Here is an 18306-nt window from a genome sequence, read left to right as displayed (position 1 = left end):
GTATGGAAGAACAGCCATGGATATGGAAGTGCAAAGGGATGCTGGCTTGCTTTGGATATATCTGTTTGTGTGTGTGTGTGTGTGTGTTCCAAATCTATGTGTCTAGAGCAGCTCCATTGTCACTGCATTCAGCCTACATCCTCTCTCACTCTTACTGTTTTTTTCCCTTGCTCTCTCTGTGTCTCTCCCTCTCTCCTGGGGGATGATCGATGGCACTCTTTCACCACAGACATTTTTAGAGGGTCGATAGACTGAGTGGAGGAGTGGAGAGAGGGAGAGAGAGAGAGCTAGAAAGAGAAGAGAGGTAGGGACCCGAGCTCTACTGAGTAGCGCTCAATTCCTCTACAGAGTTAAGTGCTGCTCCAAGGGGGCTACCAAACACACACACATATGCACACACACACACACACACACACACACATATCTACACACAACACTGTAGATTGTGGCTGAAAAAAGAGAGGTAAAGATTGGGCCGAATGGGCGACTGAGTAAATTGATTGACAGCTGTATCTCTCTCTGTTTTCATTGACACTTGCTATCTTTCAAGTTAGCGTAAGATTAAAACTGTTCCTATCTTGATCTTTTTAAAATGTTTTTCCCAACATTAACATGTTTCTATTCACAATGGAAAAAATGTGAAATAATTTTGTTCAGTGTATATATATATATATATATACATATATATATTACACACACACATATACACACACACATATGCACACACACACACACACACACACACACACACACACACACATATCTACACACAACACTGTAGATTGTGGCTGAAAAAAGAGAGGTAAAGATTGGGCCGAATGGGCGACTGAGTAAATTGATTGACAGCTGTATCTCTCTCTGTTTTCATTGACACTTGCTATCTTTCAAGTTAGCGTAAGATTAAAACTGTTCCTATCTTGATCTTTTTAAAATGTTTTTCCCAACATTAACATGTTTCTATTCACAATGGAAAAAATGTGAATATCACAAAACTTTTTTTTTTTGTGCAAATAAAGCAACATAAAAACAGCAGCATGTAGTTTTTCTTCCCTGAGCAAATTATTCACATGGCTTGTTGAATTAATTTATGCAAAAATCTGAATATTGAAACATTTTTGCGAATAAAGCAGTGTTTTTATCCAATGTGATATTTTTTTCTGTAAGTGTAAGTCACATGACTTGTTGAATTTGATTTACACAAAAAATCTGAATATGGTCAGCGCCGATAGCCTTGTGAACAAACAGCGCCGTTACACTACGGGCGTCCCGAGTTCGAATCCCAACTCAAGGACCCTTCCCGATCCCGGCCCCCTCTTTCTCTTCCACCTAGCTTCCTGTCAGCTCTGATCTGTCCTATCATAATATAAAAAATGCCAAAAATAAATCTTAAAAAAAAAAAAAAAATTATCTAAATTTTTGCAAATAAAGCAGTGTTTCCATCCATGCGATATTTTCTTCTACATGTGAATTATTCAGTCACATAACATTTGAGGACTCTTTTGAAATTCATCTATACATTTATTCAATAAACTTGTTTCCATCATAATTTATGTGCATCCACCTCAAGTTGGCGTAAAAGTTTTTTTATGCGCATTTTTGAAATGTAATTCGCATCTCTGTTTCCATCCAGCATTATTTTAGGCAATATTCCAAAATACTTTGATAGAAACCCAGCTGTCTTTATTCTTCTAATGCTTGCCAGAATGTGCACGTGTTTCTGTGTGTGTGGCGCAAAGTGTGTTTGTCTGTATATAGGTCGACCTGCTGTTTAGCCTCTGTGTTAATAATGCATGGTAAGACTCGAGCACCTGCTGACCCAAACACACACACACACACACACACTGTCCTACTTTGTCAACCAATAATCAACTATCTCCACCTGCACTCAAAGAGGAGATGCACACAAACCTCACACCATCTCTGTGTCTCTGCTGTGTGTGTGTGTGTGTGATTAATGGGGATTATTTCTGCTGTCCAGGTAAATCTAATCTCTGTCAGCACCTGCCCCACACCTGTGATCACTGTGACGACCGCTAGCAGCGGGACAAAAGGGGTGTAAAAACACAAATACAAGAATGACAACAGGAAGTGACAAGTGTGTGAAATGCATAGAAAGGGATTTCAGAGCATTTTTCAGAGGTTGCGTGTTACCTGTGAGCAGCACTAGGGCGCACAAGCAGGAGAACGCAGGCATGTCAAAGTTGAGACTCTGCAGGTGAGTGCTGAAGTCTCGGATGGAGTCCAGCCACTCGCCGAAGCCGCGCAGGCACTGCTGCCGGTGAAGGACCAGGCCTGTGCAAAACACGAACTTCTCATCTGCCAGCAAAGACCTGAGCAAAAGAGAGGGAGAAGAGATCTAGATGAAGAACTGTTGTTATTTATACTGCTTCAAGCTGCCGTTTGAAGCCACGAGTTCAGTCGCAGCCTTTCATCTTTTAATTAATTGCCGTTCTTCTCGTTCCCTTCAGAACAGGTACCTGTTTCAATTTAGCGAGCCTCTAATTCTGTACGTAGCCACACATGCTATCAGAAAGCACACACAGTCACTGCTGTGACACACACACACACGCTGATTATCACCTCTCTCTGATTCATGTGATGACGATCTGCCCTTGGATTGGCTGCTGAATCTGTGTTTAAGGCATACTGCACGGAAACAATTACCATAGCGACAAATGAAAGCCAGTACAGGGAAGAGCACATCAAAGATAGGAATGGACCTAATTATGCCAAGCTTTCCCAATTAAAGCTTTTAAAACATTCCTGAGATTATACTCTTTCTTTCTTTCTTTCTCTCTCTCTCAGCTCTGTCCTTTCAGGGTTGGAGGGTAACTTCTGGGTCAAAGCAGTAAAGTTGTATCTTCACGTATTCTCACGAAAATCGTTTGTGTGTAATTGCAGCGAAACACCCAAACACTCGCTCTGCACTCGTCCATCTTCTCAATCCACTCATCCTCACTCTCTTTTGGTCTGTCTTCAGCCCTTCTCAACCCTGCAATTTAGGAAGAAAAACTTCCTCTCGTTTTTCCCGTAGAGTGCTGGCTTCTGCTGCGTGAACTGTTCTTCATTAGTCTGCACGAAAACGCACTCTCGTATAGACGAGGAGTAATGGAAAGGGGATGAAGGGAAAACGGCGAGGAGGAAGATTCGAGAGTCATCTTCTGAGTTGTTTTTGAAGCCCAGAGGGGTAAATAATCAAAATGTGTGCTTCATTAATGCGGTCTAATGGTTTTACGCCACTACATATGAATGCATATATACTGAATCCACTGACACGGCGCTGGTGATGTTATATTGGAAAGTGAGCATCATTTTGTCCTGTTCACTCCAGGAGAGCACTTGAAGTGAATACTATGAAGGGCGCAGGGCTCTTGTATGTGGGCGTCTGGAACACCCTACATGAAGACGTACATGACTGTTATTTTATGTTAACATCATGTTTATGCTAACAACTAATAAAGGAAGAGTTCACGCTAAATGTATTTTTAATTCATTTATTCATTGTTTGTTTATGTATATTTATTGATAGGAATATTAGTTTTTGACAATTTGAGGGTGAGTAAATGATAGCATTATATTTTTGGGCAAACTATCCCTTTATGATTGTTGTAGCAAATAAAATATATAAATAAAATATAACTTTTTTTTAACATTATTTAAAAATTTTGAAGGATCATGTGACACTGAAGACTGGAGTAATGGCTGCTGAAAATTCAGCTTTGCCATCAAAGAAATAAATTAAATTTTTAAATATATTAAAATGGAAAACAGTTATTTTAAATTGTAACAATATTTAACAATATTCTACTGTATTTTTTATTTAAAAAATGCAGCCTTGGTGAACATAAGGCTGAAATATTTGAGCTGTAATGTAGCTCTAGTGAATATGAGAGAAGTGAGGGTTTGATTTCATATTTTAAAATTAATCATGAGGATGCACCACCCAGCATCACATGATCATATATGGTGAAATTATTTCCTTGCATATATCCTTCACTAACAGCCATGTGGAAGGGCCCTTCATTAAAGGTTTAAAAATGCCGTTAGCAATCAGTCCATTATCTACCGCTGCCATAGGGAAGGAGGGAAAACAGGAAAAGAGTGAACACAGAATGAGTGGAAGCTCCTCATTATTACAGAACAAAATTAACAACAGCACCCTTGAGGAGGGAAGCGCACACATTCCTTTTAAATTTGCGTCAGAGTGAGTCGGTCTCTTTGCGTCCATTCATTTATTAACCTCAGTGCGGCTGCACGGGGTAAGAATATGTGCATGTGTGAGCCACATCAGATACCATTCTCTGGTGTGTGGTGTAGAGTCTATTTTCAAAACATGTGAGAACTGTGAATGTTTGTGAGCGGAAAATGTGCAAGTTTGCCCGTATTGTGAAGTCTCCACGCATTCTGAACGCGCGTTTGTCCACACGCAAACGCAGCATCAGGTCACTGAAACTGAACATTTTTGAAAATGCCTGCCAGGGTGAAGATTTTCAAAATCTCCGGTTGCAGTGTTATCCTGTAGACAGCAAAACCGGAGTTTTTGGCTTGTGACGTCTGAGCATGCGCTGTTATCTCCACCTACTGGAAACTTTTTAAGGCTTCTGATTGGCCAACATGGCTTTACGGTTGAGATTATATCGCCACCTGCTGGCTTGGCATGCTCTTGACAGTGCTTCATAGCATGCATTTGCATTTTCATGTGGACGGAGATTTTTTTTAAAACGGAAGAAGGAAACTTCGTTTATAAAAATACCCGTGTACGTGTGGACATGGCCTTAGTGTATGCTTAAGATGGTGTACTTTTCAATGTTTTCAGTGCCCTAAAGTCTGCAATGTGAGATCTGTGTGTGCCTGCATGTACCTGTTGGCGAGGCGAAGCACGAAAAGCTCAAGGAAGGCAGAGTCAATGAGAAGGTTCTGGTCATTGTGGTGAAGCTCAGAGAATCCAGGCAGCCGTTCCGCCCAGCAGCGTGTCACCTCCATGGAGCCAGTTAGCACTCTGTAGAACATCTGGATCTGCTGAGACTCAGATAGACCCACTGCCTCCACCGCACTGAACTACAGGAAGAGAGAGATGAGTATGCCACACAAATCAATAAAATAAATGTGAATGGTTATATTGTTGTTTTGAAGTTAAACTAGGTTTTTGTTTTGTAATTTAATAATTTATGTATCAAATGGTAAAATAATGATTCCTGTTAATTAGACAAAATTCATAAATGATCTCTCCACTTAGATACCTGACTGTAGTCTAGTTCTCGTGGTGTAGACTGGGAATAGGCCCTCACTACTGCATTCAGCAGGCTGAGGGGAGGTGATGGGGGCGAGGGCTCTGGCTGCAGGGGACTCTTTGGTTTAGATGGCAAGCGACCTCTCCTCCCCTTCAGGTTGTCTGTGCGCACCACTGTGTCAAACACACAAACAAACATATTTTAGACAATGCACGAGTCCACCACAAGCAGTTATAACATCTAAATATTATTATAAATTAATATTATTCAAACCATATTATGCGATTCCACACATGCAAAACAGCGACAGTGTATTTGAACACCTGTGAGCAATGATGTGTTGACAAATTATACTTCTTATTCATTATACCAATCCCTAGGAAATCAAAAGCATTTTGCATGTTTGTTTAGTAGTTTTAAATAAAAGTTTCAGAAGTTTCTTTCCATCTATGCCACTCAATAATGCTGGACTGGCCAGTAGGGGGCAGCTCAAATCTGCACAATTGCAGGTCTCAATCTCAGTGAAGGTGAGATATAATAAGAAGAATGTATGTCTGTCCCAATCTTCGGCCGAGATGGATAAGATGATCAGAGGTGTGATCTTTTTAAATCACATGGTATTCATGCATAAATTCTACAAGTATTAAATTTCCCTATGAACACGTGCCTGTGACTGTACTGTGTGTTGTGTTATTACCGGTTCTGAAGCTGCTGATAGGCTGTGATTACAGAGGCGAAGTACTGCCAGTAAACACCTCCATTATAGTTTAATTCATGCATTCATACTAACCAACCAAACCAGCTACGCGCCAAATCTGAATTAATCCATGGTGCTTCTTGAGCGTAGTGTGTGCATCTGCGGGTTTTAAGTCATTAAGATAAAGAGTGTCTATCTCCTATGCATCAGTCTCTAACCAGAGGTCCAGCCGAGGTCATATGCACCAGGGCCTATTGTGTGATAATTGGTTTGAGTGGCTTGGCCAAACATATTATAGATGTGTGTGTGTGTGTGTGTGTGTGTGTGTGTGTGTGTGTGTGTGTGTGTTTGATACCTTCTTTCACCATGCCTACACTGAGACACTTCTGGAAGCGGCAGTACTGGCAGCGGTTTCTTCTCCTTTTGTCCACAGGGCAGTTTTTACTGGCCAAACACACGTACTTCGCATTCTTCTGCACCGTCCTCTGCAGCCACCGACAATAAAAAGAGAAAAGGGAGAGAGAAGAAAAACAATAAGCTAACAGGTCTAAACATTTTATTTATTTAATTCGATCCTGATTTTGGCTAAGAATTAAAAAGGAAGTTTGCAGGTCAGATTTTAATTACAATGTGAAAAAGCTCTGGCTCCATCAGGATAATTAGATAACATTAATTTCCCAACATGCCTTGCCTGCAGGAGGTACAATTTTATTAGCGCAAGCTACTGACAATGAAGATCAGTGCAAAGCGTGCTGAGGCTGATCCCGCGAGACATCCCGCGCCGCGTGATAAAACTGTTTGTGAAACTCGCGGGTCTGCTCACGGCACCTCAGGGTTTTGGCGGTTCGTGCCTCTGCGATAACCCCCCCACCCCCCTGGAGTTGTTTTCTCCTCGGCTGGATATGCGCGATTATTGCTGACCTTATTAAAATGAAATAAAAACGATCTGCGAGTACTCGCGCCATTAAAAAACACAGCAAAGAGGAAAAAGACTTTGTGCATGACAATGCTAAGGTTCAGACATCAAGTGCACGTGCTAATGGTAAGCCAAAAGATTAAGCACTTGCGTGAGACTGGTAAATTATGTGGTGATTAAAGTAATATCCAAAACAAACAAAAACAATGCTTTAACAAGCTACAACTGCGGTCAATTCAATAGCACTAAAATGTACATCAACACTGTTGGTTTCATTGTGCAGTTATTTAATTAGCAAGGCTGCTAGTAGTTAAAATGAATAATAATAATTAAAAAATAAACAAAGTGGGAAACATACTCTTCATGATAATATTATAGATGTGTGTGTGTGTGTGTGTGTGTGTGTGTGTGTGTGTGTGTGTGTGTGTTTGATACCTTCTTTCACCATGCCTACACTGAGACACTTCTGGAAGCGGCAGTACTGGCAGCGGTTTCTTCTCCTTTTGTCCACAGGGCAGTTTTTACTGGCCAAACACACGTACTTCGCATTCTTCTGCACCGTCCTCTGCAGCCACCGACAATAAAAAGAGAAAAGGGAGAGAGAAGAAAAACAATAAGCTAACAGGTCTAAACATTTTATTTATTTAATTTGATCCCGTTTTGGGCTAAGAATTAAAAAGGAAGCTTGCAGGTCAGATTTTAATTACAATGTGAAAAGGCGCCGGCTCCATCAGGATAATTAGATAAAATTAATTTCCCAACATGCCTTGCCTGCAGGAGGGACAATTTTATTAGCGCAAGCTACTGACAATGAAGATCAGTGCAAAGCGTGCTGAGGCCGCTCCCGCGAGACATCCCGCGCCGCGTGATAAAACTGTTTGTGAAACTCGCGGGTCTGCTCACGGCACCTCAGGGTTTTGGCGGTTCGTGCCTCTGCGATAACCCCCCCACCCCCCTGGAGTTGTTTTCTCCTCGGCTGGATATGCGCGATTATTGCTGACCTTATTAAAATGAAATAAAAACGATCTGCGAGTACTCGCGCCGTTAAAACCCGTAGAAAAGAGGGGAAATACTTAGCTGACAACGCTAAGGTTCAGACATCAAGTGCACGTGCTAACGGTAAGTCAAAAGATTAAGCACTTGCGTGAGACCGGTAAGTTCTGTGATTAAGGTAATATCCAAAACAAACAAAAACAATGCTTTAACAAGCTACAACTGCGGTCAATTTAATAGCAACTAAAACGTACATCAACAATGTTGGTTTCATTGTGCAGTTATTCAGTTAGGAAAGCTGCCAGTTGTTAAAATGAATAAAAAAAAAAAATAGTGTTGTGATAGTGATAGCATGATAGTTACTAGGTATGACTTTATCATTATCTTTCATACATATTTTTAAAGTTTAATGCTGCTTTTGTATGCCAAGTGGCTAGTAGCTAATGGTATTCTAAAATCCCCCTTTTTTGTCTTTTTTTTTTAGTTTATCTAACTTTCACTTTTGGTTTGTATTAAAACACTTTCAAATAAAACTATAAAGAAAAAAATCATAATACACACAGCTGTTTCCAACAGGTGAAAATAAAAGTCAATCAAACCACCTGCGTTTCCCAGGAAGCTGGAATTTTACCATCAGGTGAAGTTAAAACACCCACCCACACACATGCTATCCATGTGATTTGCACGGTTTCTCATATTTCACTTAAATTGAACATAAAACTACCACAGCAGCCGCGGTAGAGTGGACTAATCTCCCAGTGGGCACACAAATGCACTTGTTAGCTAGGGGAGTCTACTCAGTTACAGCTACATTCACACTGATTCAGTATGACTTGATTAAAATACAACCTGTGGAGCACATCATCTCGAAAACACCCTGGGCTTAGTCGGAAAAAACACACCCACCTCGCCGTTTCCCCCTGCACCACATGCACAAGTTATCTGAGTGCAACTTCGTTCTATAGGGTACTTTATAGCCGGTTCAGACTGTGACAGATTCTGTCTGTTGGCCACAGTCATTGTACAGTCCAAAAAAAAAAGGTTTTATTGCTGCAGGAGTTCGCTAGATGAATAGACATCTCGTGATGTTCATAAAATAAGATAAACAGCTGTACATATGACGGCCATTAAGTGACTGAAACAGTTTCTGTGTATGTACGTGCATGTGTATTTGTATTTATTTATGCTCTAAACGATGTCACAGTACAAAACTGTCACGGTTGCAACAGTTTCCCGACTTTTCTTAAAACGAAAAAGAACATCTTAGGTTATATTGTAACTTTTATGAATATGTCTATCAATTTCTGCCCACAAACAAATGGCAAAAAGCCTGAAAATCAAACACAACACTCTTAAAAATAAAGGTTCCGAATTGATTTTTACAGCAATGCCATAGAAGAACTATTTAATGTGAAGAACATTTTAATAATCAGAAGAACCCTTTTTCACTATAAAGAACCTTTTGTACATTTAAAAGGTTCCATGGATGTTAAAGGTTCTTCACTGAACTATTGATGCCAATAAAGAACTTTTATTTTTAAGAGTGTATGACAAAAACTAAAACCTACTATTATTGTCTAACTACCATAATTCTCTCATGCAAGCACACAAATATACAAATACACACACACAGAGTTGCGGTCCAGTGCACAGCAGGGTCCGTAGGGTCGGTAAAGACAAGCAGTTGTGGATTCATGACATGTAACATGTGCTAATGGCCCTGTCGCACATTCAGACCCCTTAGGGAACCTATATCCCCCTCTCCTCATCCTCTCCTCCCCTAATCAGAGATGATCAGACTATCTTCTCTCGCCCTCTCCTCTGGGTGTGTAATTAGACGTGTGTGTATGGCTGTTCAATAGGAGAGGTGGAACTGGGTCACCGTTAAGTGTGTGTGTCTGTGTGTATTGCGCACTTAGACTATTATAAGACGACTATGTCTGTGAATGAAGCACATTTTAGTGTGTTTATTATTCAACACTGTAAATGCCATGATGCAGGCACAAAAGCACATTTATCTTTGTTGCAACTGATTTAATCAAAGTAAGCTAAAGGAAAGTGCTGGATATGAGTTTGAATTCAGTTAAGAGCTGTTAAACTATTATTCCAGTGGAGTGGGTCGAATGTGAAGGTTTTATGAATGAGCGAGCCTGTCTTGACCCTCCATTAGGTAAATATTCAGAATAAATATTCTCATTCGGAGCATGTTATGAGTCACAGAGCAAATTATTACAAACCAAATAAATGGTGTGAAAATAAGCGGTGTGAGCGAATGAGCAAGAGAGAGAATAGTTTTTTTTGTGCTGAAATTGGCCAGTTATTTACTATTTTTCATTGTGAAACAGCACAACGGTTTGTATTCAGATGTAAAACAGAACCATAAGTGAAATGATTTAGTGCCTGTTAATGAACATAAAACTAAAGCCGGAGGGAAAATCAGAATAATTTTGCTGGATAAATGCATGCACGTGCACTCCATTAAAAAATTATTTTAAAAACAAATGTACTAAGAATCAATGTGCATAAATATTACAATAAACCCTATTGTATAAAAACATTTATTAGAAATTTTAAAAAGAGTGTTAGCGGTCTGACAAAGGACATACACTGCCACACAATACACCATCTTGCATTAAAATTCACCTGCTAATATTTATATTGTGAGTTAATGAGTTGCCTGAGATCATTAATTGGTGAGTGTGTTTTGTGAGTTGGGGTGAGTACGAGTGTGTGTATGCATAAAAATAAGTATGCTGATCGTCTAAGACTTACCAGTGTGCATATGTCAGTGTTTGTGGATGTCATTTGTGTGTGTGCATGTGTGCCAGCATTGCAGTAATGGCTACAAAGCCTCAGGCTTACCAACCCCTGCTTTTATTAATTACTAAATAAAAACTAATTGTGAAACTAATTGAAAAGAGGCATAATTTATTTCTGCACCAGACCACAGGCCATTTCCAATTATTTCAGCTCTGCCACTCTCACTCCTTCACTTTCATTGTCAGTCTTTCAGCACAGTCTCTGTATATTTTAAGTCTTCTCGCAGTTTCTGTAATATTAACCTGAGCAAATTCAAATGTACATATATTCCAAAATGTAAAATAAATGCCATATATATGTTAAATTCATTGTAAGTGTTAAATTAAATCTTTATATGCTACAGACTCTCCTCAGTCTGTGTCTGTGTGTGTGCGTTTCTGGCTACAGCTCCAAGCTGCTGTATTTTAAGTGCGCGCCGCTGTCACACCTCTCACTGGTCACCGAGGGAAACGACCCTCACAGACGCCGTGGCAACCGCCGCTCAGACGATTTGTGAGAGCACTCAAAGACGCACACACACACATTCACACTCAGTACACACAAGTCAATACTTTCATGAAAAGGCTGAGCAAACCTGTCACAGTTGCACCTCTGAAACTGAAACTAAACATTCTTTCAGTTTTTGTGCACAAATTATTTTCTGTACAGCCTCAAATGGTCATATGGACTGTATCTCAACCCCCTCTTCAAATGAACAACAAAAACACACACAGCTCACTGAAGAATTGCTATTCACACGGTGGGCTTTAACCTTGGTTCAAACACCTGCGGAGTGCGTTACAATGGTTGGTTAACCCTGAGCCTCACACTCAGAGAATGAGGTGCGATCGGTGTAGAGCAGCGTGAGGCTCTTCAGCCAAGAGCTCCTTTCAAACCAAGAACAAAACAAATGACCACTAATGAATACACAATTAACAAACACTACCCTGGCCACACTGCTACATATGAGACAAAGAAAAAAAAAACACTGACCGACACACTGTACAATAAAGCACAAGTACAATCCTCTTACACTCCATTTAATGACAGACACACTCAGATGCACAATGAGACATTCTATTCAAATTAAGCACACACTGAAGAACACATATCAATCAACACAAACTACAAACTCCCACGTCAGTTTCTACAATACTACAATCATTTGCAATAGTATAAATAAATGTAAAGCATTAAGGGAAATCCAAATGAGAGACTACCTCCTGCAAGCAATTCCAGTCAGTTTTAGTTAACCTCAGCATGTTTAGTTCTTTCAATAGTTCAGTTTATTGTGCTGTGTTTTAAAGAGATAGATCAACCAAAGAAGATATTGTGGAACACTTTTTGTTCATACAGTGAAAGTCAATGTGGTCTAAAACAGTGGTTCTTAACCAGGGGCAGAGGCCGACTGGGGACTTCAATAAACGTCCAAAGTGGTTGCAGGATGACTTAAAAGTATTTAAATCAATAAATGATTATTTATATATTAAAATAATCGAAGTCTAATTAAAATCAGATGAAATAGGGATGCAAACTGAACACTCAGTTTTAAAAAAAGAATCTTGGTTAAAGTAATTTATCAATACTTTCAATTGCTGTTAATAAGATTAAAAACAAGCAGCTTTGTCATAATTACAGCAGAAATATAGAAAATATCTTCGAACCACTGGTCTAAAACAACATCGGACCCCACTAAACGTTATTGTATGGACAAAAAAAACATTAAAACATTTTTCAAAATATCTTCTTTTGTGTTCCACAGTAGAAAGTCATACAGGTTTGTGACAACATGATGAGAATATTCTTTTTTTTTTTTGGTGAACTACTTCTTTAAAGGCCCAAGTACATGTGCGTCAGTTAGTGTGCAGTGGAATCTTATAGTTTAAGATATTAAGTAAAAGCTCCTTGCGTATGATCCTCCTATTTACATTAAACAGAACTTCTTGTATGATTATTTCAGTGAAAGTGCGTGTCAATAAGGATTATTATGCATTTGCAATGGCACACTCATGTAAATAGTAGTGACAGTGATGGAACTGGGGTGTGTCTGTATTCGATCTGATCAGGAGTTATTATAAGAAAGCAAAGGTGCTTCTGGGATGCTGAATTCTTACCTTAAAGAAGCCTTTGCAGCCCTCACAGGTGCGCACACCGTAGTGCTGACAGGCCGCATTGTCTCCACACACAGCACAGGTACCCTCTCCGGAGCTGATGCGACTGGGCGGCGATGGCAAACTCTCTCCCAGAAGCGGCGGGCACGGGCCCATGCCCAGAGAGCGGAACGCCAGGCCTCCGGGCTTACCCATGTTCAGGGGGTACATGTGTGAGTGTGTATGGGAGTGCACATGTGAGTGTGTGTGCGTGTCCAGGCTGGGTGGCACATGTGAAGACGAAGAGGATGAGGAAGGAGAGCGTTCAAGGCGCAGCGGAAGGCTGATGGCAGTATCGTAGCCGCTGGTGGAGGGTGGGGCCGTCTGCTCGTAGAAATGAGGGAAGCGAGGGCTCTTCAATGGGCCTTCAATCAGGCAGGGCTGGTGCACAGGGGGAAGACTGTGTTCATCCCACAAGAAAGAGCTGCTGGGTGGGCCGGAGTGAAGCGGCGTGGGGGGCGTCGAAGGGGGCGACTGCTTAAAGTACATGGAGCTCCCAGCAATTGCTTCGTCAGATGCCATGGGTGGGTAAGACTCCTCCTCCTTCTTGATGATAGGGCGTTGAGGAGGGAGTTGATACAGACAGGAGGGTTTCGGCTCAAAGCCGCCCTCCACAAACACATTAAAACTGGGTAGGGAAGTGGTGGCAGCCGCCGCCGAGATCTCCCCCCCACTGAGCTCACACTTCGAGTAGTCTGTCGCCATGAGGTCAGGACTGTAGTCACCATGGTAACCAAAGGACTGGGCGGAGTAGCTGGACCCATGAGGTGCAGGGCCATACTGGGCCTGAACGCAGGGCATGTCTATAGAGATGGGGAGAGAGGGAGAAGAAAACGAGAGAGACTTATCATATTGCCTTTTGGCTGAATTTTGCCTTCAGGTGTACAGAGGATGTGATGTCAACCATGGCATTTCAGTACTTTTTTTGTTAGTATCAAGTTAGTAGAAAAACCATTCACCTGGAAACATGGGTTAGGCCGTGAGCTGGTGGGCACACATGCAAAAAATTAAATAAATAAATCAAAATTGCAGGCCTCATTCCTGGTTTAGATTCTCATCTGAATTAAATTAAAGCAAATTCTGTCATCATTTAGGCCTACTCAAAGTTATTTTTACAAAGTTATTTTAGTGCATCATTTTTTAACATACAATGAAAGTGAGTGAGGCAGACATCTCCACTGAAGAAAGAAATTCCTATGAGAGTAAGTAAATGATGACAGAATGATCATTTCTGGATCTAAATGATTAAACAGTTTTAGTTTTCTTTCTGGATTTGAATTCCATGCCACTCTTGTGAGCAAACACCGTCCAACCAATCTAGCACACATGCCTGCGCTCACAAATCATTCTTTGATTATCCATCATCAGTTCTTATTTCATAATTATAAATATGCATGTAAACATGCACAGAGAAAGATGAGTTTAGTCACTTATATTCAAAACAACGCCTAAAAGTTTTAACCAAAACGCTTTTACATAAATATTCATGATGGTTTTAACTCTATTAATTTAATGTGCGCCATGCACCTGTTGAAATAAAAATGTTATCGTATTAAAAGCCACGAGGAACTCCCTTGTTATTCGTAGTAGTCTGTATCTTGAGCCAGTTCTGCGCTCCAGGAAAACCATATTGCCAGCGCGCACGCCCAGAGTTATATAACCTACAACTGTGCGTCTTGACACAGCTGTTTAGGTGCATCTGTGCAGAGCTACCTGAGTCCGTGAGTAGATGTGTGTGCGTGTCCTTTGTTTGCTTATTTTCCCTAGGTGGGGAAGTGTACACAGACCCGACATCGGATTGACGCTGTCGTGTGGTGACTTCGTAATCCTTGTGCCTCCAATACGTCATGTATGTTTAGTAAAATCAAGAGGCTTATAAATTATGAACGCCTCTTTACCTGTGATGACTCGGACCGGTGCGCGCGCGTTCCGTTTCCTACGCACATCGCTGGCTATGCATACAAACGCATATTGTGGCATAGGCTACAGCATCATGGATAACAGTGAGTTTAATGTCAGTAGACATTTCTATCACAACAGTGGATTCATAGGATAATGCACATGAGCAGATGGGGGCTTGCCTTAAGCAAACATTTTTTTCCCCAATTCAACTTTCCTTTCAGAATTGATTGAAGTTTTGGTTACTTTTATTTAAAACAACAGTAAACTTCCTTGTTGTCCAACTTACTTTATTAACTCTAGTGATACAAGTTCATGTTGCTATATTTTCTCCATGTAGCTTAATTTTAAATTTGTATGAACCTGTAAACCAAACTGGGCATCAAGAGAAAGTAGGCTAATCTTTTACAGTTAAAGAAAAAGTAATATTGTACATATTTCAGTGTACTAATTTTAAACGACTTTCAGGGGTGTACAAGTAAAATGAATTTCTGTCACATTTCAGCTGGGCTGTTCTCGCGCGACTCAATTAGTGTTTTAGCGCCCCTAGCGCATATAGCTAGCCATCAACTATATTAAAGACGTTTTAAACAAGAATGATTTTTATGACATTTTAAATGTGTAAATCTATAAACATAAAACAAACCTGAGAAATATTGCCAGTAGTTACTTATGTTTTGTCCACGTAACGTTATACCGTTCGCAACAGACAGTAATCGAGCAGCTGTTGCTATGGTTACCTCCTCACGCACAAGCGTATACGTTCGATGCACTCTGATTAACTTGTAATCTAATAATCTAACTTGTAGATACTGTTTTAAAGCATATTTGGTGAAACAATCTTTAGGCTAGTTTTAACTTTATTTGGGAGGTAACTTTATTTTGGATCATTTATAGGCCTAATATTCTTATAATTCGCACCTTGACGGAGGAGAGTTTTACGTCAAAGTGAGTGGGTGGGTGGGATAAAGTGCGACCCCTTCATCGTCATGGATTCTGGCGAAGGAATTGGTTTGAGATCTGTCCCGTGATGGATGGAGCAAAAGTGAGTCAAACTTTCTTATACCACTGACATCTTACACCACACAAACACATTTCTCCCTAACGTGCACTTGAGATATACACTTTCTTTTTTTTTTTGGCTTTTGGTTTTTTGGTTTATAAACTAGGTTATGCCATTCTACATTTAAACGTGCAATATCTTTAAACGATTTTTAAAACTTTTTTTTTTTTTTTTACTAAAAACCACTCTTATAATTCGCACCTTGACGGAGGAGAGTTTTACGTCAAAGTGAGTGGGTGGGTGGGATAAAGTGCGACCCCTTCATCGTCATGGATTCTGGCGAAGGAATTGGTTTGAGATCTGTCCCGTGATGGATGGAGCAAAAGTGAGTCAAACTTTCTTATACCACTGACATCTTACACCACACAAACACATTTCTCCCTAACGTGCACTTGAGATATACACTTTCTTTTTTTTTTTGGCTTTTGGTTTTTTGGTTTATAAACTAGGTTATGCCATTCTACATTTAAACGTGCAATTTTTAAACGATTTTTAAAACTTTTTTTTTTTTTTTTTACTAAAAACCACTTCGTAAAAATCTGTCAGCCAGCGATATAGGCACAGATAGGCTATGTTGATAAACTTGCTTTTGTGTAGTTTTGACATTTGAAGACAGCACAAAATATGGCATTTAGGCAATCCAATCAAAGTTTTGGTGTCTTTTTGACACACTTAAGGCCAACTCAAATTATGTAAGACCAGACAAATCCTTATAGAAAAATCTAGGACTGGACTTTCTGTCTTGACTCCGTATCTCGTGTGTATCCGTTTATGGTTTGTTTGTGCACGTGCACAGGTCCACATTTCACCATGACACGGATAATAAAAATGAAAACGCAGCCGACCTAACGTAAACAGTCGAAATAATTAAAAAGATCTAGACCACAAAAAGTCATACTGAAACGATGCGTTACAGCTCTAGTGTGTGTGTGTGTGTGTGTGTGTGTATGTGTGCGCGTGCGTGCACCAGACAGAGAGAGCCTCACACAAATACACACTCAGGTTTAAAGAAAGCGCTTTAGAGGGATGAAACAGTTGCTAACCTCGAGGTGTGCATTTTAGATGGACAAAATGCAGCTGTTCCAATAACTGTGATCGCTTGTTCATTGTCAGAGTGCCATAGATCTAACAAACAAAAAAAATCAACGACATAAAAAAATAAATAGATGCACATGACACGCTAACCAGTATGAATTTGCTCTTGAAACTAACAAGCATCAGTGGAACACCGGCGGCACAAATACATTTGCGCAAACTTTCACTTTCCAAACACTAATAACACAACAAAGACAATGTATCCTAACAGCAGCACACGAGGTTGCTCTGACCGTGAAGAAGAAAGTATGTTATGATACTATTGGTAGGATACAAAATTAAAATGAAAGAGCTATAGCCTAATATAGATTGCGCTCGTTCCAATTGGAACACAAATGCATGCTTTTTCTGCCATATAGGCTAAATGTCAAACCACCATCTGCGAGACTCATGTTTTAAACGGAATTAAATGCAATTTGCTGAGGAGTGTTGTACAGAGAAACGACAATGCCTGTAAAAATCAGTTATTATTCCGGTTATTTGCATTTATTTCCGGGACAATTACAAACACAAAAAAACTCTCAGGAAAAAAAGAAACATTCTAGTTAAAACTACACCTATCAAAAATGTCTAGCCATATGAATAAATTGCTGCTTTTATTATACAAACCAAAAACTGTTTTATTATCATTTGAATAGGTACAAATTCAACATGTCATTGAGATTTCCTGAAATTTCCAGTTAGACAACCCAAAATGATATAGCTAGCTAACAGCAAAAGTTCACCGGCATATGGTAATCAAAAAAGCAACAAACGTGTATTATCTTACTACCAGTCGGTTTGCATTTAGTAAATGAGGTGTTCTTAAAACGACAAAATTATTATAGCTTAATATAAAAGGTTTAAATATGCAACCATACACATAAAGTATGTGTCTAAAAGCTCTTCAGAGTCAAGAGAGATTTTTACAGAGACTTGTGGTACCTGATTGGCCTTTTGCTCGCTGAATCGTGGTCGGTTTCTCGGGTGGAGGCTGCACGCGTCTGGGGTTCGGGGCTGCTTCAGCACACGCGGCGGGTGAGGTATCCGGTAGCCGGGACTCAGACCTGGGCTGCAGGCGCTCTTCCGAACCGGTGTCTGGAATCGGGAGCACAGAATGATTTAGCTCACAACGACATAAAGTCACACACACACAAACAGGAAACTGGCAAAACAATAGAGACATACTCAGGATTTTCTGGTAGTGTAAATTAGTTAGGTTAAACATATTTTAGCTAATTATTTGTAGGCTACTATAAAAGTGTGCAAACTAATAAACAAGGGTTAAAGGTTACAAGAGGATTCAGGCTCCACTAAATAAGCAACTAAGATTTTTATATATAAAAATCTAACCCTTTAAACATCTGCATGCAAATAGTAAAGTAGATGCATAAGGTCATACAAATTCGTTCACTGGTATTTTGTATTTAAGTATTATATTGTATTAAGTCAGAAAATCACACTAAATATAAGGAAATGTTTAG

General features: G+C 40.0%; 1 protein-coding gene across 5 annotated transcripts in view; it reads right to left on the bottom strand.

Moving 5' to 3' along the window:
- Positions 1–17917, bottom strand: part of LOC107687818 (probable nuclear hormone receptor HR38) — a 23335-nt gene extending 5418 nt beyond the window's left edge. The window contains exons 1-7 of one of the 5 annotated variants that reach the window (XM_016485288.1): positions 17753–17917; positions 16792–16873; positions 12751–13589; positions 7280–7409; positions 5241–5404; positions 4862–5058; positions 2152–2330 (exon numbers count right to left, since the gene is read on the bottom strand). In XM_016485288.1, coding sequence (XP_016340774.1) covers positions 2152–2330; positions 4862–5058; positions 5241–5404; positions 7280–7409; positions 12751–13589; positions 16792–16855 — 1573 coding nt within the window. In that variant the 5' untranslated portion in view covers positions 16856–16873; positions 17753–17917. Of the gene's footprint in view, positions 1–2151; positions 2331–4861; positions 5059–5240; positions 5405–7279; positions 7410–12750; positions 13590–14499; positions 14565–16791; positions 16874–17752 lie in introns of those variants that run through there. The other 4 variants (XM_016485289.1, XM_016485285.1, XM_016485287.1 and 1 more) reach the window with 4 other exon arrangements.
- Positions 17918–18306: the final 389 nt, after the last annotated feature.

The sequence above is a fragment of the Sinocyclocheilus anshuiensis genome, unplaced genomic scaffold, assembly GCF_001515605.1.
Source record: "Sinocyclocheilus anshuiensis isolate Anshui unplaced genomic scaffold, SAMN03320099.WGS_v1.1 scaffold409, whole genome shotgun sequence".
Lineage (NCBI taxonomy): Eukaryota > Metazoa > Chordata > Actinopteri > Cypriniformes > Cyprinidae > Sinocyclocheilus > Sinocyclocheilus anshuiensis.
Note: the sequence above shows the minus strand (reverse complement) of the source record. Positions and strands in the feature narration are given on the sequence as shown.